This window comes from Peromyscus eremicus, chromosome X, assembly GCF_949786415.1.
Source record: "Peromyscus eremicus chromosome X, PerEre_H2_v1, whole genome shotgun sequence".
Classification (NCBI taxonomy): domain Eukaryota; kingdom Metazoa; phylum Chordata; class Mammalia; order Rodentia; family Cricetidae; genus Peromyscus; species Peromyscus eremicus.
Window position 1 is genome coordinate 118,360,169 of NC_081439.1, and position 21,666 is coordinate 118,381,834.

The following is a 21,666-nucleotide window of genomic DNA, read 5'->3' on the forward strand; positions in this document are numbered from 1 at the left end:
TGGTATTTAGCTTGACCTACTAATACTCTGAAGTACATTTTACCTTCTTTATATTTTTTCAAATCATCACATAAGACTTTATTACTGAGGACTCATCACACTTTGGTCACAGGAAATGGATAAATCAATCTCGTACTGCCCTGGATGGTTTATCCCTTACAGGCTAACTTTCATAGGACTAGAAAGTGCTACTCAGGCTTCTAGGTGGGTAGTCATTTGTCATTAACCAGCTGTGAGCCATGTGAGTTACAATAATGATCAGGATGAGAGAATAGGCCAATTGATGCAATAATGGCATGAATGTTAGGGGTATAACCAATTTCCTTTTATTTTCCTTTCTTCTCTTTTATTACAAATAGGTTTTTTCATACAATATATTCTAATTACAGTTAATACTCCCCAAAATCCTCTTAGATCCTCCCTACCTTCCCTCCCATCTAGATTTATACCCTTTCTGTCACCCCTTAGAAGACAAATAGGCATCTGAGGAATAATAATAAAATAAAATGAACTAAAATAAAATAAACAAAAACAAACAGGCTGGAATAGAATGAAGCAAACACAAGAAAAAGAATCAAAGAAAAAGCCAAAGAAACACATATAGATACACATGTTTGTACACATAGGAATCCCATAAAAACACAAAACCAGGAGCCATAACAAAGAACCCGTTAAGGTTAAAAAAAATTATTTTATGCCCTGACAAAACATTATGAGACAAAGAACCTCCAAAAATGCTACTTGAGTTCTTTTGGTGTTGGCCATCTACCACTGGGCATGGGGCCTACCCTTAAAAGTTTGCCATGCGATGGCATGGGTGAGGAAAAAAAAATACCCTCCTCTCTCTGCTCCTTGCTATCTGTTGCAGGCAAGAGAGCTGACCCTGGGGTCACAAGTGTGAGAGAACCAGCCCTGCCCTACGCCAGCTACAGCACACAGGAGAGCAGGTCCTGCACCCAACCTGGGGAGCACACTAGAGTTGTCCCTGTTGTTGGGGGGCCCGGGTGAGCCAGCCCTGAGGGTATGAGAACAGGAGCACTAACTCTGCCCCTCCCTCATATGTCCCCTCCTACAGCAACTAGGAGAGAGGGCTCTACACCACCCCTGGGCAAAACAGTAGAGCTGGCCTGGTAGTGTGAGTATGGGGGGCCTGGATCTGATGGCCAAATAGCAAGAGAACTGGTCCCGCTTCTTGCTGTAGGCTGCATTGGGTGAGCTATCCCAATGGCAGTGCTGGAGAGCTTTCTCTGATAGTGACAATGAGGGAAAGCTAGCAGGCTGACCAATCCAGCTATCGCCCACGCCCAGAACCAGGGCTATGAGTTGGTCCACCTCAACATCCACTGAATCTATGAACTGTTGGAACATGTGAAAGGGACAAACCGACAGATCCTATGGATCTCCATGACACAGGACAACAACAGGATATCCAAGAGGAGCCCCAATGAAAGCTCACTACCAGTGATGTAGCAGAAACTAGAGGCCTTGAGCCAGACCAATGACTCATGGCAATAAACACTTGCAAGTAAAGATAAATGAACTAAAGGGTAAATTGTATATCTCAACAGGCCACACTACAGCTTCCATGATACTATTCTTCTTTTTTGTTGCTGTTATTTTTATTTTTGTTTTGTTTCTTTGATTTGTTTGGTTTTTGGTTTTTCTTTTTAAATTTGTTTTTGTTTTTGGGTGGAGGTTGCGAGGGCAGAGTAGGGACTCAAGGGGACAGAAAGATAAGTGGGGATCAGAATGCATGATGTGAAATCCAAAAAGAATCAATAAAAGTTAAATTTTTTAAGTTGTTTTTAAACCATTCACTGTAGCATAATTTTTTACTTTGAAACGCACCATGTCTCACATACATTTAAAATTGCTGTGAGGTTGCCACATAAAAGAAACTTCCTTTCCCTTGGCTTCTCAGCATTTCCCATGTAGAGTTATTTCAGCTTGAGCATTGCTCATATCTCTTCCTCATTCCTGATTGGTACATGATATATTACCACCCTCTGGATGGAGCTGTTCTGGGAAAAGGTGGCAAGCGCTAAAGACTTGACCCTTTATATTCATATCTACTCTAGACTAGAGGAAGTAGCAATTCTGGGACAGTGTGTCTGCTTAGCTAACCCAAGCTCAAGACTTGAAGGCAGGCTGCTACAGACCAGGAAAATGTCATCAAATTCCATTTGGCTGCTGATCTGCAGCCAACTCTCCACTTAGCATTATCAATAATAATGCTTATATTTTTGTTTCAATTTGTCTGCCTCTTGTATTTTATTTCCCAATTGAATCCAAGAGATAAAAAAGGGATTCTGACAAGTCTACCCCCTAAAATTCCAACAATCACTAAACTTTACTTACAAGATAGCCATTGATTGCAATCTGATGCATGGAGTCATTCAGTGACTTCAGTAAGTCCAGCATTGTGTCAAGTGCCTCCTTTAACTGAGTGGTTCCTTCACCTTCTTTGCTGCACTTTAAGAGCTCCTATAATTGGAAGTCAAGAATTAAACAATATTAGTCACATATTAAAACTGCTGGAAAAATGAATAATTTGGAGCTAATATGCTTTTGAACAATAACCCAAAGATACTGTCATTTTTTGAGTAATTTCTTTCATATTGTCTGTCACATTAACATTATATTTAATAACAATGTCAAAATTGGGGAAGAAGTAGAATAATAACTAAAGAGTATAAAACAAAGGGCATTCAATGCTTTTACAGCTAAAAACCAAGAGCTACAAAAACACATCAGAGATTAGTTTTCAAAGCAATTACACGAGTTTTCCTCTTCTACATGCAAAAATTTGTCACTCATTATGCATATAGCATCATGAAACACATTTTAAAAGAAACTGTGAATTTGTACAATGTTTTTTCCCATTAAACTAGGAGTGTCTTTTGCATTTTCGTTAAAAGGCCAATAGGAAACATAATCTTAAAATTCATAAGTATATATTTAGATCTTAACAATATGAAAAATTATTTTATAAAATATTATGCTTAAATATGGATAGAACTTATATGGAGGATCAAGAGCTAACACTCCATATACGCACAGCTCAATAACCTTGAGTATGTCATTTGTACACCAACATGAAAAAGCACACTGTAAAAATCTTACACATAAATCTGGCCATTCTTCTTCTTAACCTACTGCTAGTGCTTCCTAGTCAACCACTTCTTTTGAAATGACTACTAGATCTTCCAAAAAAGAATTAAATAGGGGCTGAAGAGATTGCTCACTGATTCAAAGCACTGGCTGCTCTTGCAGAGGACCTGGGTTCTATAAATTTGATGTGCTCTTCTAACCTCCATGGATACCAGGCAGATACATGCTACATACTGTATACATGCAAGCAAAACATTCATACATATAAAATAATTTTTAAAGTAAAAAAAAAAAACAAGCAAATGCTTCATGTAATTACCTTTAAAAGCAACTGATACTTAGTGATTCGTTGCACTGGTTTGAGTAAATAAGAATCCAGACCAAGTCGATGTTTTAATTTTTTTTGACATTCCTGTCATTAAAAGATAATGATCAGTTGATCAGCTGGATACAGTGGCACATGCCTTTAATCCCAACACTCTGGAGGCAAAGGTAGGCAGATCTCAGTGAGTTTGAGGCCAGCCTGGTCTACATAAAGCAAGTTCCAGGACAGCCAAAGCTACATAATAGAGACCCTGTCTCTCCCCCTCAAAACAAAACTATAATAATCAATAAATGTTAAATTAATAAATGTAGAGGGGTATAGGGAACAAACAAAATATGTATGAAAATTCCATGTGGAATGCTTACTTTGTAAACTTATTTTAAAAGTAATTTATTTTTAAAAGACATATAGTAAGGCTAGAGAGATGGGTCATGCTCTTCCAGATGACTAAGGTTCAGTTCCCTGAACCCACACAGTGACTCATAATCACCCATAACTCTAGTTCCAAGGAATCCAATGCCTTCTTTTGATTTCCATGGGCAAAGATGCATACATGGTGCATGTGCGTATGCATATGCGTATGCGTATGCATGTGCGTGTGCATGCATGTGCACATGCGTGCATGTGTGCGTGTGTGTGTGTGTGTGTGTGTGTGTGTGTGTGAGAGAGAGAGAGTGTGTGTGTGTGTGTGTGTGTGTGTGTGTGTGTGTGTACTGGCAAAATACTCATATACAAAAATAAACCTTTAAACAACCTTAATAAATAAAAATACATGTACCTGTAAAATACATGTACCTGTCAAGTGCCAAGTGCTCATTGATTAGACTCCAGACATGAATCTTTCTTACATCTTAAGGAACATGTATCAGAAAAAGTACTGTTCCATATAGTACAAAATTTATGAGAAATAATACACCTAAAAACTGCTATGAATATCATTTTAAAATTTTGAGAGCACATGGCTGCAATCCCAGCACTCAAGAGGAAGGTGGATCTCTATGATTTTAAGGCCAACTTGGTCTACATAGTGAGTTTCAGGCCAGCCAGAGACCATCTCAAAAAGCAATGGAGGGAAGAGGAAGAAACAAAGAAGGGAGGGAGGGAAGGAGAAGGAAAAAAAGACGGATTTGGAAGGTAGAAAATTACATCATTTCAAAGCTTAAAAGGTTTCCATGTATAAATTCACATTGGTATAAACTGCATAAAATTTGAGAAAGCAGGAAATGACAATAGGTTAGAATGATTAAAATGTTCTTCAATCTGTCCAAGAAAATTAACAAAAGACCAGCTCTACAGGCAAAGGCCAAGAAAAGAAATAGGTTGTGCTAAATATAAATCTGACTGGGTATGAGAACAGAATATTTTTTAAGATTGCAAGAAAAATACAGACTTCATCAACTGGTGCTGTATTTCATTCAGTAATTGGCTTGCTGCCACTATAAATATAGGGGGTCATGACATCAGGTCCTGGGAACAGTGTAGGGACCATAGTTAAGAGAAGATGAATGTGCACAACACAAAAGGACTGGGAAGTGGATATACCTGAATAAGATAGAGGGCCTTCCACTAAATGTGAATAAAATTCTGCATATAATCTAATTCAAATAAGAATAAACAATCAACACTTAAATATTATAGACTGATATATGCATTTTGATCTCCTTCATGAAATCCAACTAGAATGATGAAATATATTTTTCTCAAGAAAAAATATAATTGAGAAGGGAGAAAATATTTGCAAAACTTAAAAACTAAAAGTCAATTCACACATGGTATCTAATTACAAGTTGAGAGGGGGGGAGTAAAAAACAGCTCAGTTTTTATGTTAGAGAATGCCCCTTCCCCTTCTCAAGAAATACCTCTGAAAGAGAAAAGTTCAAAGTGTTTATGAAATAGATACTAACAACTGTTGGTGAAGATGTAGGACACTCAGAACTCATACACTGTAGTAGTAATGGAAAACTGCAGTCACTATGGAAAACAGTCCGACAGCTAGCCATTAAACATAACCAAGAATGGTGGCTCACACATTTAATCCCAACACTCAGGAAACAGGAGCAGATGTATTTCTGTGAGTTCAAGGCAGAGCTGGTCTATATAATACATTCAAGGCTAGTCAGGGCTACACAGTAAGATCCTGTTCAACATTAAATATAGAGTTTCCATATGATGCATTTTATTCCTAGGTGTATAGCCAAAGGAAAAAGAAAAATTTACCTATATTTTCTGTAACAGGGTTGCTCAGTGGTTAGAGCATTGGCTGCTCTTCCAGAAGACCTGGGTAAGATTCCCAGCACCTGGTGGTTCACAACCACTTGTAATTCCAGTTCCAAAGAATATGAAACTCTCTTCTGGGCTTTGAGGGAACTACATGCATATGGTACACAAACATTCATACAGGAAAAACACACATATACTATAAAATAATAAAATTTCTAAAAGATTGTATAATAGCTATGTTAAACAAAAAATAGAAACAAGCCAAATGCCCATCAACTAATGATCATATGAGTCAAAAACGATCTATCAGGAAATATTCAAACAGAAAGAGAAAAGTATTACTATATACAATGGCACGAAGCTCAAAAATATGTGAAATAAGTGGTTCTCAACCTATGGATCGTGACCCCTTTGGGTCCTGCATATCAGATATTTATATTACAATTCGTAACAGTAGCAAAATTACAGTTATGAAGTAACAACAAAAATAATTTTCTGGTTGGTGGTAACCACACATGAGGAACTGTGACTAAGGGTTATAGCATTAGGAAAGTTGAGAACCACTCTGTTAAGAAGCCACATTAAAATGCCATAAAGTGAGCGAGGCAGTGGTGGCACACACCTTTAATCCCAGCACTTGGGAGGCAGAGACAGGTGGATTTCTGTGAGTTCAAGGCCAGCCTAGTCTACAGAGTGAGTTCTAGGACAGGCTCCAAAGCTACAGAGAAACTCTATCTTGAAAACCCAAAAAAAATACCATAAAGTACATGCTTTTGCTTATATGAAAGCTCAGAATAGGTAAATCTACAAAAACAGAAATCAGATTAACAACTAAATATTAATTGAATGGATTGGGGGAAATAAGTAAGTCAGTGAATAAGAGGTAACTATTAAAAGATATAAGGTAGTGTGAATCCCTTTTTTCTTTTTCCGTTTCTTTTTTCTTTCCTTTTTTCTTTTTTTGGCTTGGCCCATTAGCTGGTTGCTATTATTTATTTGTTTTCAAAGGTAGGATCTCACTATGTAGCCCAGGCATGACTCAAGATCCTTCTTCCTTAGGCCTGTCAATGCTAGAATAACAAGTGTATGTCACCATGACTGACTTTAGAATTGGAATTACATATTTTAAAGCAGTGGCTCTCCATTTGTGGGTCATGACCCCCTCAGCGTCTGAATGACCTTTACACAAGGGTCACCTAAAACCATTGGAAAACACAGATATTTACATTATGATTCCTAACAGTAGCAACATTACAGTTATGAAGTAGCAACAAAATATGGTTGGGAGTCAACACACCATGAGGAACTGTGTGCAAACCACTGCTTTAAAGGGATACATTCTGTAGTATCTTATTCGCATCTTAACAAATCCATTACCAAAACCAAACCTGAGTGGACAGTAAAATCTGAAATAAAAATTATAAAAGCTGCAATAAGCACAACTTAAGTCACACACACACACACACACACACACACAGAGAGAGAGAGAGAGAGAGAGAGAGAGAGAGAGAGAGAGAGAGAGAGAGAGAGAGAGACGCACACACAGCAGAAGAATGTTTCTCTATAAAAAGTAAAACAGAAGGCCTCTGGACTAAGGGATACAAGTTTCAACTGATTTCAGATCACCATACTGAAAGCAAGGAGAAGAGTTGGATATCTATATATCTAACAACTTTGAAACTCACATCCTTTTCCTCAAGCATAATAGCAGCCAATTATGTTTGTATTGAACAGCAGTCTACAAGATCTATATAGCTGAAGAGAAACTACCTAAAGATAGATGTATTAAGAAAGGCCCTCATCTCTCACTAGCACACCAAAGGAAGCAACCAGAGACAAACAATGCAAAACTGAGGACCATTCTCAATAAACCCAGAAATGCCCAAGAAACTTTGAATCAGATTTCATGTGCTTGTCCCTAATGTAACCAAACAATTAACAGACATTTCAGGACAGCATCCAAGATGATTGGTAGGTGCTAATAAAGAAAAAGAATAGAAAAAAAACCTGAATGCAGTTGGAACTATGCAGAGCAAAGAAAACTACTTTAAAAGGAAAATCTATTATTATCTTCATATATATAAATGAAAAGAATTTCTGAAATAAAAATCAGGACTCCATTAAAAGTAACTCAGAGAGTACAGAAAATTGTTAACTGGAAGACATGGCCACTGTAAAAACCAGTATGGAAGTTCCTCAAATAACTAAAACTAGGGCTAGGATGATAGCTCAGTTGATAACATATGAAGACCTGAGTTAGATACCCCAGAACCTGCATTTAAAAACTTTAAAATCATTCTTTTTCTCTGCTGAGTAGTACTCCATTGTGCATATGTACCACATTTTCTTAATCCATTCTTCAGTTGTGGTTGTTTCTAGGTTCTGGCTATTACAAAAAATGCTGCTATGCACATAGTTGAGCATGTGTTCTTGTGGTATGGTTGAGCATTCATTAGGTATATGCCCATGAAATTTGCAGGCAAATGGATGGAACTAGAAAATATCATCCTGAGTGAGGTAACCCAGACTCAGAAGGACAAACATGGTATGTACTCACTCATAGGTGAATACTAGATGTAAAGCAAAGGATAAACAGACTGCAACCCACAGCTCCAAGGAGGGTAGCTAGTAAGGAGGACCCTAGGAAAGACACAGGGATCACCAAGCAAAGGAGAAATAGATGAGATCTACATGAGCAAACTGGGGATGGGGGGGATAATGGAGGGCAAAGGATGGGGGATTAGAACCTAGGGGAATGGGAGGTTTGAGCTGGAACAGAGTGCGAGAGCAAGGAAAGAGATACCATGATAAATGAAGACATCATGGGAATAGGGAGAAACAGGGTGCTAGGGAAGTTCCCAGGAATCCACAACGATGACCCCACCATAGACTACTGGCAATAGTCAAGAGGGTGCCTGAACTGGCCTACTCTGGTGATCAGATGGCTGAATACCCTAACTGTCATCATAGAGCCCTCATCCAGTGACTGATAAAACAGATGCAGAGATCCACGGCTGGGCGCCAGGCTGAGCTCCAGGAGTTCAATTGATGAGAGAAGGAGGGATTCTATGAGCAAGAGATATTGAGACCATGATTGGAAAACGTACAGAGACAGACAGTCAAACTAGTGGAAACACATGAACTGTGGACCAATATCTGAGGAGCCCTCATGGTACTGGACTAGGCCCTCTGGATAGGTGAGACAGTTGTTTAGCTTGAACTGTTTAGGGGGCCCCCAGACAGTGGGATCAGGACCCATCCCTAGTGCATGAGCTGGCTTTTTGGAGCCTAGTGCCTATGGTGGGACACTGCACAGCCTTGGTACAGGGAGGAGGGGCTTGGACCTGCCTCAACTGAATGTACCAGGCTCTGCTGACTCCTCATGGGAGACCTTGCCTTGGAAGAAGTGGGAATGGGGGATGGGTTGTGAGGGAAGGCTGGGGGGCGAGAAGAAGGAGGAGAGGGGAATCTGTGGTTGGTAGTAAAGTGAATAGAAAATCTCTTAATAATAATAAAAAAAGATAAATAAATAAATAAATACATACATACATACATACATACATACATACATAAAAATTTAAAGTGAAAGATGTGCATGGGGGCTTACATCATTTATGTACTTATAATCCCAACACTGAAGAGGAGATAGGCAGATCTCTGATTTTTGGTGGCCAGTTAGCCTACCCTACTTAGCTTATTCCAAGCCAATAAGAGACTCTGTCTTAAAAATCCAAGATGGATGGCACCTAAAGAATGACACTCACCCCAGGCATATATGTATGTGTACTCATGAACGCATCTGCAAACACATGAACATACACACATACATATATTTTTAAAAAGTAAAAGTAAAACCACCATATGACCCAGTTATACCACTCCTAGGACTCTAAATCAACATAGTAGTGTTGTGGAATAATGTTTTGTACACTGTGAAGATGTGTCACTCTAATTGGTTTAATAAAAAAAAGCTAAGTGGCCAATAGCTAGGCAGGATTTCCAGACAGAGAGGACACTGGGAAAAAGAAGAGCAGTCACTAGCCAGATGCAGAGAAAGCAGGGTGGGCACTATGGAGATGAGGCAATAAAGCCACGAGGCAGAAAGTAAATTAATATAAATGGGTTAATTTAAGTTATAAGAGCTAGCTAGAAACAAGCCTAAGCTATCAGCCAAGCTTTCATAATTAATAAGAAGTCTCTGTGTCATTATTGGGGAGCTGACGGTCCCAACAAAAAAGTAAAACTACAAATGGTATCCAACAAGAGGGCACATATTTCCATATAAGACAGGAGAAAGATTTTTAAAAAGGTTCCAAACACACACACAAAAAAACAGAGCCAAATACAGCTTCCTAGTCTCTCATGCTGGCCACAGTACAGAGACCATCTCCCAGGTGCTGCCTGTGGACTTGAGCTGCCAGCATGACATGAGCTAAGCTGCATGGCAGTTTAAGTTTTGCTCATACAGACAGAAAAGGTTACAGATATATAGTAAAAGAGGTCCAGATGGGAAAAACTTCTAAACAGGTTACAGTGTATTTTTAAAAAGTATATAGACTTAAAAGAAGAAAAGAAAATAGATATAGACAGTCACAGAAAAAATAGTTTCTAAATAATAAGATAAAATCTTTAGAGAGGAAATGAAATAATATAAAAAAGATAACCCATGTAGAGATGGGAAATACACAGGGAGTCTGGATCCTGTATGGTGTTGTATTGACTTCAATTTTTTTTGATTGCTGATGAGCAAGCAAGAGCTGCTGAGAGACATTGGATTATAACAACTGCTAAATTAAACCAATCTCTATATTTCAAAAATGTCCTAACTTCAAAATGGAAGCAAAAAAAATAGGTTATGTTAGGGAATAGGTTATCCTTTTGTTTCCACAGAAAACTAAAAGCTGTGGATTCATTCAAAGTTGATAGAGATCAGATTTAATTGGGAGAGAATTCTGAAAATCCTGGCTACAGACATAAAGAAATAAACCTAGAAAAACTACAAGACAGGTGATATATATTTTTTGTTAAATTTTTTAATTTATTTTACACACCAACCACAGTTTCCCCTCCCTCCTCTCTTCCCATCCCCTCACCTCACCTCCCACCTCCCACCCCATCCATTCCTCCTCCTATCAGAAAGGGTCAGGCTTCCCATGGAAGTCAACAAAGCATGGCATTTCAAGTTGAGGCAGGACCAAACTCTTCCACCTGCATCAAGACTGGGTGTGGCATCCCAACATGGAGAATAGGTTCCAAAAAGCCAGCTCATGTGTCAGGGACAGGTTCTGATCCTACCTCTAGGGGCCCCACAAGGGTGACATGTATTTTATCTGCTCTAACATAAAACAAAAAATCATCTTTGACTGGATTATGTACAACACACAGTCCATACTTATGTTAATGCAAATATGACTATTACCTTTGAAAGTTTATGTGTTTTCAGAGCAAGGGGACCAGACACCAATAAAAATGGGTGGCCCAGGTGATCCAGCCTCTCAGAATGCCTCTATTGCAATGTCCTCAGAGTTTTGCCTCCAGAACCGATTCAAGGCTGCTGGCTGAGATGGTCCAGCCTTGCAGACTATTTTAGCCAGGACTTGACCATTGTCCTAATTTTCTCAGGGTCCCTGAAAGATGCCAGAGACCCCAGACAACAGGAAGCAGTCTAAAGAACACAATGCCTACATTTCCAAGAGGTGGGGTGGGTAGTTTTTGGTTGTTCTGTGGATGTTTATCATTGCTTAGAGGGGTTGGTCACAGTTGTTATTGGCCATAGTCAGGGAGGATACTAAGCAGAGGAAATTAGATTGACGGATCTTATTCTGAAAAGAAAAAGGGGGATATAGAAATGATAGGATAAAAAGGTATATTATTGTATCTACTTTCAAACTTAAAAAAAACTAGTCTAAAATAATTTACGTTGGTAAGGATTTTGTATATTGTTTCAAATTTATGGTTATTTTTGTTGTATCGTATATATGTTTCCACTCTTGTGTAAGATATTGTAGTATGTTGATACAAATTTAAGGTTCTTTTTGTTAGACTGTATGTTTTTATTTCTTGTTTAATGTATTGTACCTATGCAGCTACATTTATAAATGTAATATAAAGTTCTAGTCCTTGAAAGCTATTTAGGATAATAAAAAAGTACAGGTTAGTAGCCATCTATAACAAACTCATAGTCATGTTAGGTATATTTTTAAGGTCAATCAGAGACATATTTTAAACAGATAGATGATCTTCAAACACTTCAGAGACCTACAGAACATGGCATTTTAATGTTTTAATAACATAAGGTTTTTCATGACAATGAGACACGTCTGCTCCTGGTAGCACCAATCTACCTCAGAGAAGATGATGGGCATCAAAGAACCTCCATATGGAGTTTGATTTTGATATGGTAAAAGCTAGCCCCTGGGCAAAGAAACTGCCCTTGCCTCATTTGCTGACAGTATGCTGTCCAAACTCTATAAGCAGGACACAAAGGAAAGCGTCTACTGAACTTTGCCAAGATAAGTTGGATAGTCCTTCAAAATTCTTGCTTCATAGAAAAGTTTGTCAGATATTCTAGGCCTGTAGGCCAAAGATGGATGTCCCAACATTACAGAGGAACCTTGAGTGACTGTCCAGGCAGCCAGCTTCTGTAATTTCTGTAGTTTTGGAAGTTGTTTGCTCGAACTTCCCATTTACTCAAGTAATATTTTATCCTTCTTGGGTCTCTGATGGAGATTGAAGACTAGATAGTTCAGTTTTACAGTTTTCTTTGTTACCAAATTCAGAAAAGAAACTTATAGAAGAGATGTAATGTTTATAAGGTTAAAAAACATAAAAGCTTAAATTGTTTATCTTAAAAAAATGTCTTGAGGTCTAAAAAGATAGTTTTAAGATGGCAATACAAGTTATAACAGAAAATGATTTATGTATAAAACTGTAAATACATCAAGATAAAATAGATAATAGAGTATTTTCTCTAAATACGCCAAATACAAATGGACTGGACATTGTGAATGTAAATTCTTACTTGATAATTGATCTTATTGCACATAGTTTCATTTGTTAAATATAATCTATTTATAATTGTTCTGATAATTGTTCTTATTGTATGTAGTTTTACTATGTTAGAGTTAAAACTTTTCCTGTTTATTTAGACAAGAAAGGGGAAATGTTCTAGAATAATCTTTTTGTACACTGTGAAGATGTGTCACTTTAATTGGTTTAATAAAAAGCTAAATGGCCAATAGATAGGCAGGATTTTCAGGGCAAAGAAAATGCTGAAAAGAAGAAGAGTGGAGTTGCCTGCCAGATGCAGAGAAATCAGGGTGGGCACTATGGAGATGAGGTAATAAAGCCACAAAGCAGAAAGTACATTAATAGAAACGTGTTAATTTAAGTTATAAGAGCTACTTAGAAACCAGCCCAAGCTATCAGCCAAGCTTTCATGATTAATAAGAAGTCTCTGTGTGGTTATTTGGGAGCTGGCAGGTGGGACAGAGAAAGACTGGCTACATACTAGAGAGATACCTGCACATCTATGTCTGCAGCACTATTCATATGCAACCAGCCTAGATTTCCTTTAACAGAGGAATGGAGAATATGATGGTGTTCAGTGCAGTCTTGTTGAGCCATAATGAAGAATGAAATTATATAATTTGCAGGAAAAAAGAATGGAGCTGGAACCATCATGTTAAGTAAAATAAGCCAGACTCAAAAAGAAATATAGAAACAAGAATATATACATATGGAGAGATATCATTTATATATAAATAAAGAGGGACTATTTGAGAAGAGAAAAAGGGACTAGGGCTATTTGTGCTGGATGAGAAAAGGTAATAGGAGGTGACTACGGTCAATACACATGATATACTTAAAACAATGTCATAAAATCCATCACCTTGTACAAAGAATATATGCCAATAAAATTTTAACTTAAAAATATGATAGCAGAAATAAAACTTTCAGTTAGGAAGAGTAGCAGAGCAGAAAGATGAAAGGCATAAAAAATAGGAGTAGTCCAAGACTCCAACATCAGTACAACAGTTCCAGAAAAAGGAAAATAAAGTGGAGGGGAAAAAACAAGTAAATTTGGGACTGCAGATTCCAGCTTCAGGGTGATCAGCAAGGGTGCAGCTCAGTTTTAGAATGCTTTCCCAGTATATAAAAGGCCATAGGTTCTACATCTTTATCATAAAATAAAAAGAAATTAAGCCCAAAATACTGAGATAATTAAGAAAATAGTACAAATAAACAAACTCTAAATATCAGTTCCCATATCTTTCAGAGAAAGAAAACTAGGTCTCTGGAAAAGTTACAAAGTCAAACTGGAGTAATTTATTTCTTTTAAAAGTCAGAAAAGAGTGAAGCAGTCCATCAAATTTCTGAGAATAATTATTTCTTAGTTAGAATTCTATACTTAGCCATCTTAACAATCAAAGCATTAGGGTAAAATAAAGACACTTGCTCATACAAGTTCCCCAAAACAGGCAAATATATCACCTAACATGTACACTTTCTAAATAAACTATTAGATTTATTCTACCAAATATAAAATAAAACAATAAGAATGACATGAGGCTGGAGAGATGGCTCAGCAGTTTACATCACTTGTTGCTTTTGCATAAGTCACAGGTTCAATTTTCAGTATCCACAAAGTGGCTCACAGTCATCCAAATGCCAGTTTCATGGGGTCCATCACCCTATTCTGACTTCCATAGGCATCAGGTATGCACATAGTATATATGTATATATACAGGCAAAACATGCATACATATAAAATTAAATAAATCTTTAAAAAAAAAAAAACCTTGGTTTCGAGGCCAGACTGATCTACAAAGCGAGTTCTAGGAAAGGCGCAAAGCTACACAGAGAAATCCTGTCTCAAAAAACAAAAACAAAAACAAAAAAACATGGTATACAGCAGGACAAGCTACTCAAGAGATCAGTGGCACATACCCCCAAATGATATGCACCAAGATCCTGAGATGAAAGCTGTAAGCAGGTCAGAATGCTCTAGAAGGTATTTCTTTAAGATGAAATTTAAAGACAATCAGTATATGCAAATATAAGGAAAACAAATTTTTATGATTCTTAAAATTGGAAGAGGTTGGGGTAGGAAGAAAGCAAAGCATATAGAAAATTAAATGAGTAAAAAGAAAATGGTAATAAAAACACAAGAGAAGGAAAAGCAACCATATTTTACTATATGAGTCATCTGCCCAGAGAAATTCCAGTCTTAATAATTGAGTTAAATATAGCCAATCGATCTAACAAAAATATACTGGAAGCTTTAGAGAAAAAGAATTTCATTCGGATATGGTCATGGGACAAGGAACAGTGAAGGAGACCTAAATCTTCATTTTATAAAGCCGGAAGGAGAAAGACAAGTTAATTGGAGATAGGGAGGCAAATACCAGAAGTAGCTAAAAGGGGTTGCCTCTGGGGAACAGCAAATATGTATTTATATGCGTAAATGTACTTATGTGCGTACTTTGCTTGAAAACAGAATTACTGTTTCACGTATATGCATATATAATTTAGTTAAAGCAGAAAATGAATTTGTTAATGAGAAATATTCCAATATCTTCCAAAAAGCATGTGTTCAATACTTAAATGATTAATACCTGGAAAAAGGCACATTCCGAATACTTCCTCCAAATTAATTCTGACCTGGGTTTATTCTGACAGTACTTGGTATACATCTGAAAATCATCCTTCTGTAATAAAGAACAAATGCAAATATATTAACAATTTATAAATGTGAATTTTTGTTTTCAAAAAAACTGAGCAAGAGAGTGTGTGGCCCGCCCTGGCAGTGAGCATGACATAAAAGGGCCAGCTTTGTGTTCCAAGGACAGCAGGATACACAATTCTACAAGCAATTTCTAAACTCCTGCTTACCAGACTTGACAAAGTAAGAAAAGCCTTATCTTTTTGAACTGTTTATTTCCATGATCCAATAGTGCCAAAAAATGAGTTTCCTGTGCTACTAGTCTGCTAGCTGTCTAAATAAAGGAGCCTGCAGCTAACTTCCATCATCATAAGCACACGGCTACACAGTTGGTTCTCCCTTGAATCATTTCCATGATCTTCATCTATTGGTCTGTTTCCTACTCACACTTTAACTTTCATCTCATGAGTTTCTTCTATATAGCCACGGTTTATACCCTTAAGCTATGAATGATGCCCTTCTTTTGAATGCTGTAAGACCCTTTGTATATCTCTAATAGAGTATAACTCATCCTGTACATGATTTAGGGTTTTTGTTTCTCTGCCTAAATGCTCTTTAGCTTGGTATCCACATTGCCTAGCATAGTACTTGGTAGACAGTAAATATTAAATAGATGAGTACTGAATGGACATATCATCAAGAAGCATTTATCAAACCAGTACTACCACTACTAGTTGACAAGAACTCTACCAACTTTGACAGTTACAAAGGTACATAGGATATGAGACTTCATCAGATTGGGAAATAATTTATGAATAAATGTAAAAATACACAGTAAATATAAAATCTCCTATGAGTAGCGCAGTGTTGGGTATTTTTAAGGATGGGATCTCACTAAGCAGTCCAGGATGGCCTGAGACTCACAGTCTTCCTGATTCCACCTCCTGAGTGTCCACACCATCACTTCTTGCAAAGCAGCACAGTGTTTAAGAACTAAACTCCAAAGGGATGTTGGACCAACCACTATTTGAAAACGTTGGGGATGAATTTGTGCATAGTTCAGATGTTTTTAGGTTTAGAACATGTTGAGAAAGGTAGTGGCACACATTCTTTCTTAGTCCTATCTCTTCTTATTTGTCATTTTTCTCAAGCTTATTCTCTTCAACAATTTCTGAGATAAGACTATATTCTAAATGTCTAACAATCTCTTTAATCCAACTGATTCCCAATCAGAAGAGGGTTGACCTTTTAGTAAGAGGAGAAACTGGACAATTAGATGAACATTTTAAAAATTCTGTGGCCACATAGTGAGATCCTCTGTCATTTAAGTTTTGTTTTTTAAAAATGCATCTTTTATTCTAACTTTAACCAAGCTCAGGGTGATTTTATTAGTATTCTCCCATCTCTCACATCTTCTTAGCTAGGGTGGTCCCTGGATTCCTGAGATTACCATTGCTACTACCTGAGTAACTGAAATATTTAATACACAGAATAAAAGCATACCCTGATTAACCTTCACATCATTTTATTTCAAACAAAATAGTTTTACATTAAGTATGTGCTAGAATTAATATGTCTTCTCCAAAAACATAAAGACATTAAAGGGAATAGGGTATATTGTCTTTAACCCTGTTTTGTACAAGAAAAACTTTTGGGTTGCCAATATTTATATAATTTCAAAACAAATAATCAGACTAACCCTTTCTAGGAAGCAAGGTCCAACTTTTTCTGGAGCATTAAAGCAATCTTCCAGGCTGCTCATGAAAATGCTGTGAAATTTGCAGAGAAAAAAAAGTTATTTATGACATATAATAAACCAGTAAGTAGCTCTTTTCTCCTACTTTTTGAAACAGGGTCTCCCTATGCAGCCTGGTTATCCTGGAACTCATGCTGTAGACCAGGCTGGCCTCAAACTCACAGAGATTCACCTCTTTCTGCCTCACAAATTTGGAGATTAAAGGTGTGCACCATCACATTCAACAATAACACTTTTTGAAAAAAAAAATCACTAAAAACTTCAGTTTGTCAATTACGTACTTGTTATGGAATTCATATATTTCTGCCATATTTCCAAAGAGAACATCTTTTTTATTTCGCAGGAGAGGTGGCATGAGATCAAACATCTGTGGATTGTCCATCTCAGATCTGTAGCCCTATTAAACATAAATAATTTTTGTATTTTAAATATTTATATTAATATTTGGTTGGGCCACTGATGGTATCAGTGCAGCAGAATGTATAGAAGATTTGTGGGTACAGCTGTTGGAATTTAACATTTAGATCCCTTGGTTTTCAGAGTTATTTGTGGCATTTTTTAGAATGCAGGATAAAGAAGTCAAAGCTTCACTACATGGTTAGAATAAAAAGGTAGTACTTTGGCCTTCCAGGCTTTTATTGTAGTGTTGGAAACCAAACAGAAGTCAACTATGAAAAATTATAGTACAGAATATAAAGTTCTCCTTAAGTTGAAAGTAAGACCAAATTAGTATCATGGCATTTATGTCAAATGAGTATTTTTATCCCACCCTCAGTTTTTTCCATCTCAACCTCTAAGTAGCAGCCTGGGAATAATTACAACAATGCACCATGTCTCTAAGAGAACAGCTTCCCTTTTCTATAAGAAATTCTGAATCACGTATCCCTGCTACTGAGAGGGAATGTAAACACAGTGTTAAAACAACAACTAGTCTGAAATAACAGCAAATACCCACACTGCTACCATGGGACAACCAAGGACAGAGACAGTTAACAAAACTGCTTAGAACACCTTATAATGCAAGTAGCCAGGGATCAGTCAAGAAAATGGGGGGAAAAACAATTTGCTACACTTACCAACAAAACAGTAAACAGCTCTCGAACATATGCCCTTTCTGTCTGTATCAGCTCATTCAGGACATGGCTACAACGAACAGACCATAGTTACCAGTTAATGTCCTAGTCACATATCATAGTACAATGGTTCTATTACTATCATTAGAAATAATCTAAAGTAAATAAACTAATCTAGTGGAACTACCTGAGGGTTTTGTTCTAGCATCAAATATGAAGCTTATTTTATGGTTGTTAGAATAAGTACCACTCAGAAGGCTCTTAAATATAGTTTAAAAGAAAAAAAGGCTGGCTGTGGTGGCACACACTTTTAATCCCAGCACTCAGGAGGCAGAGGCAGGAGGATCTCTGAGTTCAAAGGTAAACTGTATTCTAGGCCAGCCAGGGCTATAAACCAAGACTCTGTCTCATGGGGGGAAGAAAAGAAACAGATGTTCAAAGGCCATGTGTTAACATAAAAAAATGATTTCTAATTCACTTAGATTATGAATAAATTTACTAAAATCTCACAAAACCTATTTGGGAATGAAAGCCACGTTTTGGTTTTTCTGGACAGCATAATTTCCTAAGGTCCAAAATCATTATCTCCTATTCAAAAAGAAACACTAGATGAGCATGTTCAACACTATCCCCAGTTCTCAGACATGTGGTAAACTCATTACACTCATCTTCACATGGGTAGGAGTAAAAAAGATTCTACAGCAACATTGTCTGCCATCTGTATAAAATCAAATACATGTCCTTTCCATTTGATTTCCAAATGACATATTTAAATTTTACTCCCCTCTGTAATACGAGCAACCTCCTTAACATCTACCTTTGTACATTTCTTCTTTTCTTTTTCATACTTTAAAGAATTTAGACCCTGTTTTTTTTCCAAATTTAGTCTCTTTAAGTTATCTTTAATAATCTTAGGAGATATATACATATATATATATATATATATATATATATATATATATATATATATATATCCATGCAATTTGATACACTACTGGCTATTTTTAACACCAAGATATGAAACTTTATTTCCTTTGGTTTTTTGGGGCAGGTCCCACTACGTAGGTCTGGCTGTCCTGGAACTATGTAGACCAAGCTAGCCTCAAATTCAGAGATTCGTCTGCCTCTGCCCCGCCCCCAAGGTCTCAGATTAAAGGAATGCGCCTCCAGACCCAGCTCATGATATAAAACTTACAGGTAACTGTTTTCAAGTTTTGAATATTAACATAAGAATATAGAAGCATATAAAGGGTCACTGTTAATATCTATGAAGTAGTATCTATAATCCTGTATAGCTTTTCACAAACCACTTCATTGATTTTCATTTCTGTTAAAATGAAAGAAACTGTGTCACAGCTTTAACTGTCAACTTGACACAAAACTACAATAGCCTAGGAAAAGGAAACATCAACTAAATATTTGCCCAGTCTGATTGGTGGATAGATACGTCAGTGGGTCACTCTTTCGATTGATGTGTGAGGGCTCAGCCCACTCTGGGTGGTGTCACCTCTGGGCAGGGCATCCTAGACTGTATAGGAAAGAAAGCTTAGCAAGCTATAGGGAGCAAGCCAGTAAGTAGCACCCCTTTATGGCCTCTGCTTTAGTTCCTACCTCCAGGTGCCTGCCCTGGCTTCCTCTCATGATAGACAATGATCTAGAAATATAAGCCAAATAAACCATTTCCTCCCCAAATTGTTTTTGGTCTTTATCACAGCAACAGAAAACAAACTAGAACAGATGGTACACCCCAAGGGTACAAACTTTCATTTATTAGTTGAATCATTCTGGGAATCTATTATACAGCATGGTTACTATCATTACTATCATTAATGAAGTGTCTTATACACAGAAAATACACTTACAAAGTAGAACTTACATATCATGTTTTTACCACAAGAAAGGCAACTGTCAGTGTTAAGTAACTTGCTATAGTAACCATCTTACCACATACACAGTGTGTATGTGTATGTATGTATATATGTATATATATATATATATATACACACACACATATATCACATTGTATATCCTAAATGTGTCCATTTTTGTTTCCCAATTATAGTTCAATAAAACTGGGAAACACAGCAGTTGGAAAGATGGCTCAGTAGTTAAGAGTATATGCTGCTCTTGCAGAGGACCCAGGTGTGGTTTTCAGGACCCATATAGAGCCTTACAACCATTTGTAACTGCAGGTCCAGAAGCTCTGACCTCCTCTTCTGCCTCCCTGGGCATCAAGCACACACATGGTGCACAAACATACAGGCAAAACACTCATACACATAAAATATAAATGAATGAATGAATGAATGAATGAATGAATGAATGAATGAATGAATGAATAAATAGATGGATGGATGGATGGATGGATGGATGGATGGATGGATGGATGGATAGATGAAAAATAATTGATATGAACTGGGAAGCACAAAAACAAACAAACCAAACTCTTTCATTTTCCTTTTCAATCTGGAAATGAAAGCTACAAAAATCCTAAAAGGGGATTGGGATGCAGCTTGGTGGCAGAGCACTTGCCTTACAATCCCCAGTACTACTAAATAAAAGTCCTCAATGCCTAAAACAGAACACAGCTGCTCAAAACTAATTCCAGAATGTGTGACACTTAGTACTCTTTTAATGTCCTTACTAGGACCCTATTTTGCAAACTGATAATTCTAAACACATGAGCCCTGGACACTGAAGCAGAGTCTCCTATGGAGAGGAATATATATGAATGCAGGTTAAAAAAAAAAAAAAGAAAGAATACTTCTTTAAAATATCCAAGTTATTGTCCAATCTGGGAGACTGATCAGAATTCTTCTTCTGCTGGCTATCCTGAACGACTTCAATCTGAAATAATGAAAATAAAAGTTCAATCATGTCTATGTAGGTACAGAACTTTTTCAAATACATCTAATATCGAATTAACTTCAATCTTAACTTTGAAGATAAACTAATAGAAAACCTTGTATTTTTCCAGAATTGACTTAGATGTATATTAGTAAAATAAGTGTTTTGAGTTACTTAAGGGTACAGATTTAAGGTGCTAACTGGAATTTATTTTGAATACTTACATTTACATCAACAAAGACCACTTGCAAATGTAATGATAACAGAAACAACTTCAAGCATCATTATATGCCACACATAGTGAACTAAGAGCTTCACAAATGTTATTTCTTTTTTATACTAACTCCATGTGTCCTATTAATTAATAAGTCTGAGATTAAGAAAATTTACCAAAGGTTACACCATCAATAATTGAGGGTCTACCATTAAAAGCCATGCAGTCCAGTTACAGTTTATACTGTAATACTGCAATGCCTCTTAGTGGTACATTCTTGGTACCACTTACTACAGACTGAGGATGCACAAGTAATACATACAAACCTGCAGCTGTGAGGAGGATACTCTGCAGATATCAGCCTATCATGGATAACTGAGAGGAACAAAATCTTAGACACATGCACTCTCTACTTATCCTCCAAGGATACATCCCAGGACCGTCAGTGGATGCCTG

The 21,666-nt window shown here is 37.0% G+C and overlaps 1 protein-coding gene across 1 annotated transcript in view; it reads right to left on the reverse strand.

Annotated features, from left to right (window-relative positions):
- Positions 1 to 21,666, reverse strand: part of Mcf2 (MCF.2 cell line derived transforming sequence) — a 100,213-nt gene that overhangs the window by 14,839 nt on the left and 63,708 nt on the right. Inside the window, exons 16-22 of the mRNA XM_059250541.1 lie at positions 20,914 to 20,996; positions 18,153 to 18,219; positions 17,358 to 17,473; positions 17,020 to 17,089; positions 15,274 to 15,366; positions 3,431 to 3,523; positions 2,359 to 2,484 (exon numbers count right to left, since the gene is read on the reverse strand). Coding sequence (XP_059106524.1) covers positions 2,359 to 2,484; positions 3,431 to 3,523; positions 15,274 to 15,366; positions 17,020 to 17,089; positions 17,358 to 17,473; positions 18,153 to 18,219; positions 20,914 to 20,996 — 648 coding nt within the window. The remainder of the gene's footprint in view (positions 1 to 2,358; positions 2,485 to 3,430; positions 3,524 to 15,273; positions 15,367 to 17,019; positions 17,090 to 17,357; positions 17,474 to 18,152; positions 18,220 to 20,913; positions 20,997 to 21,666) is intronic.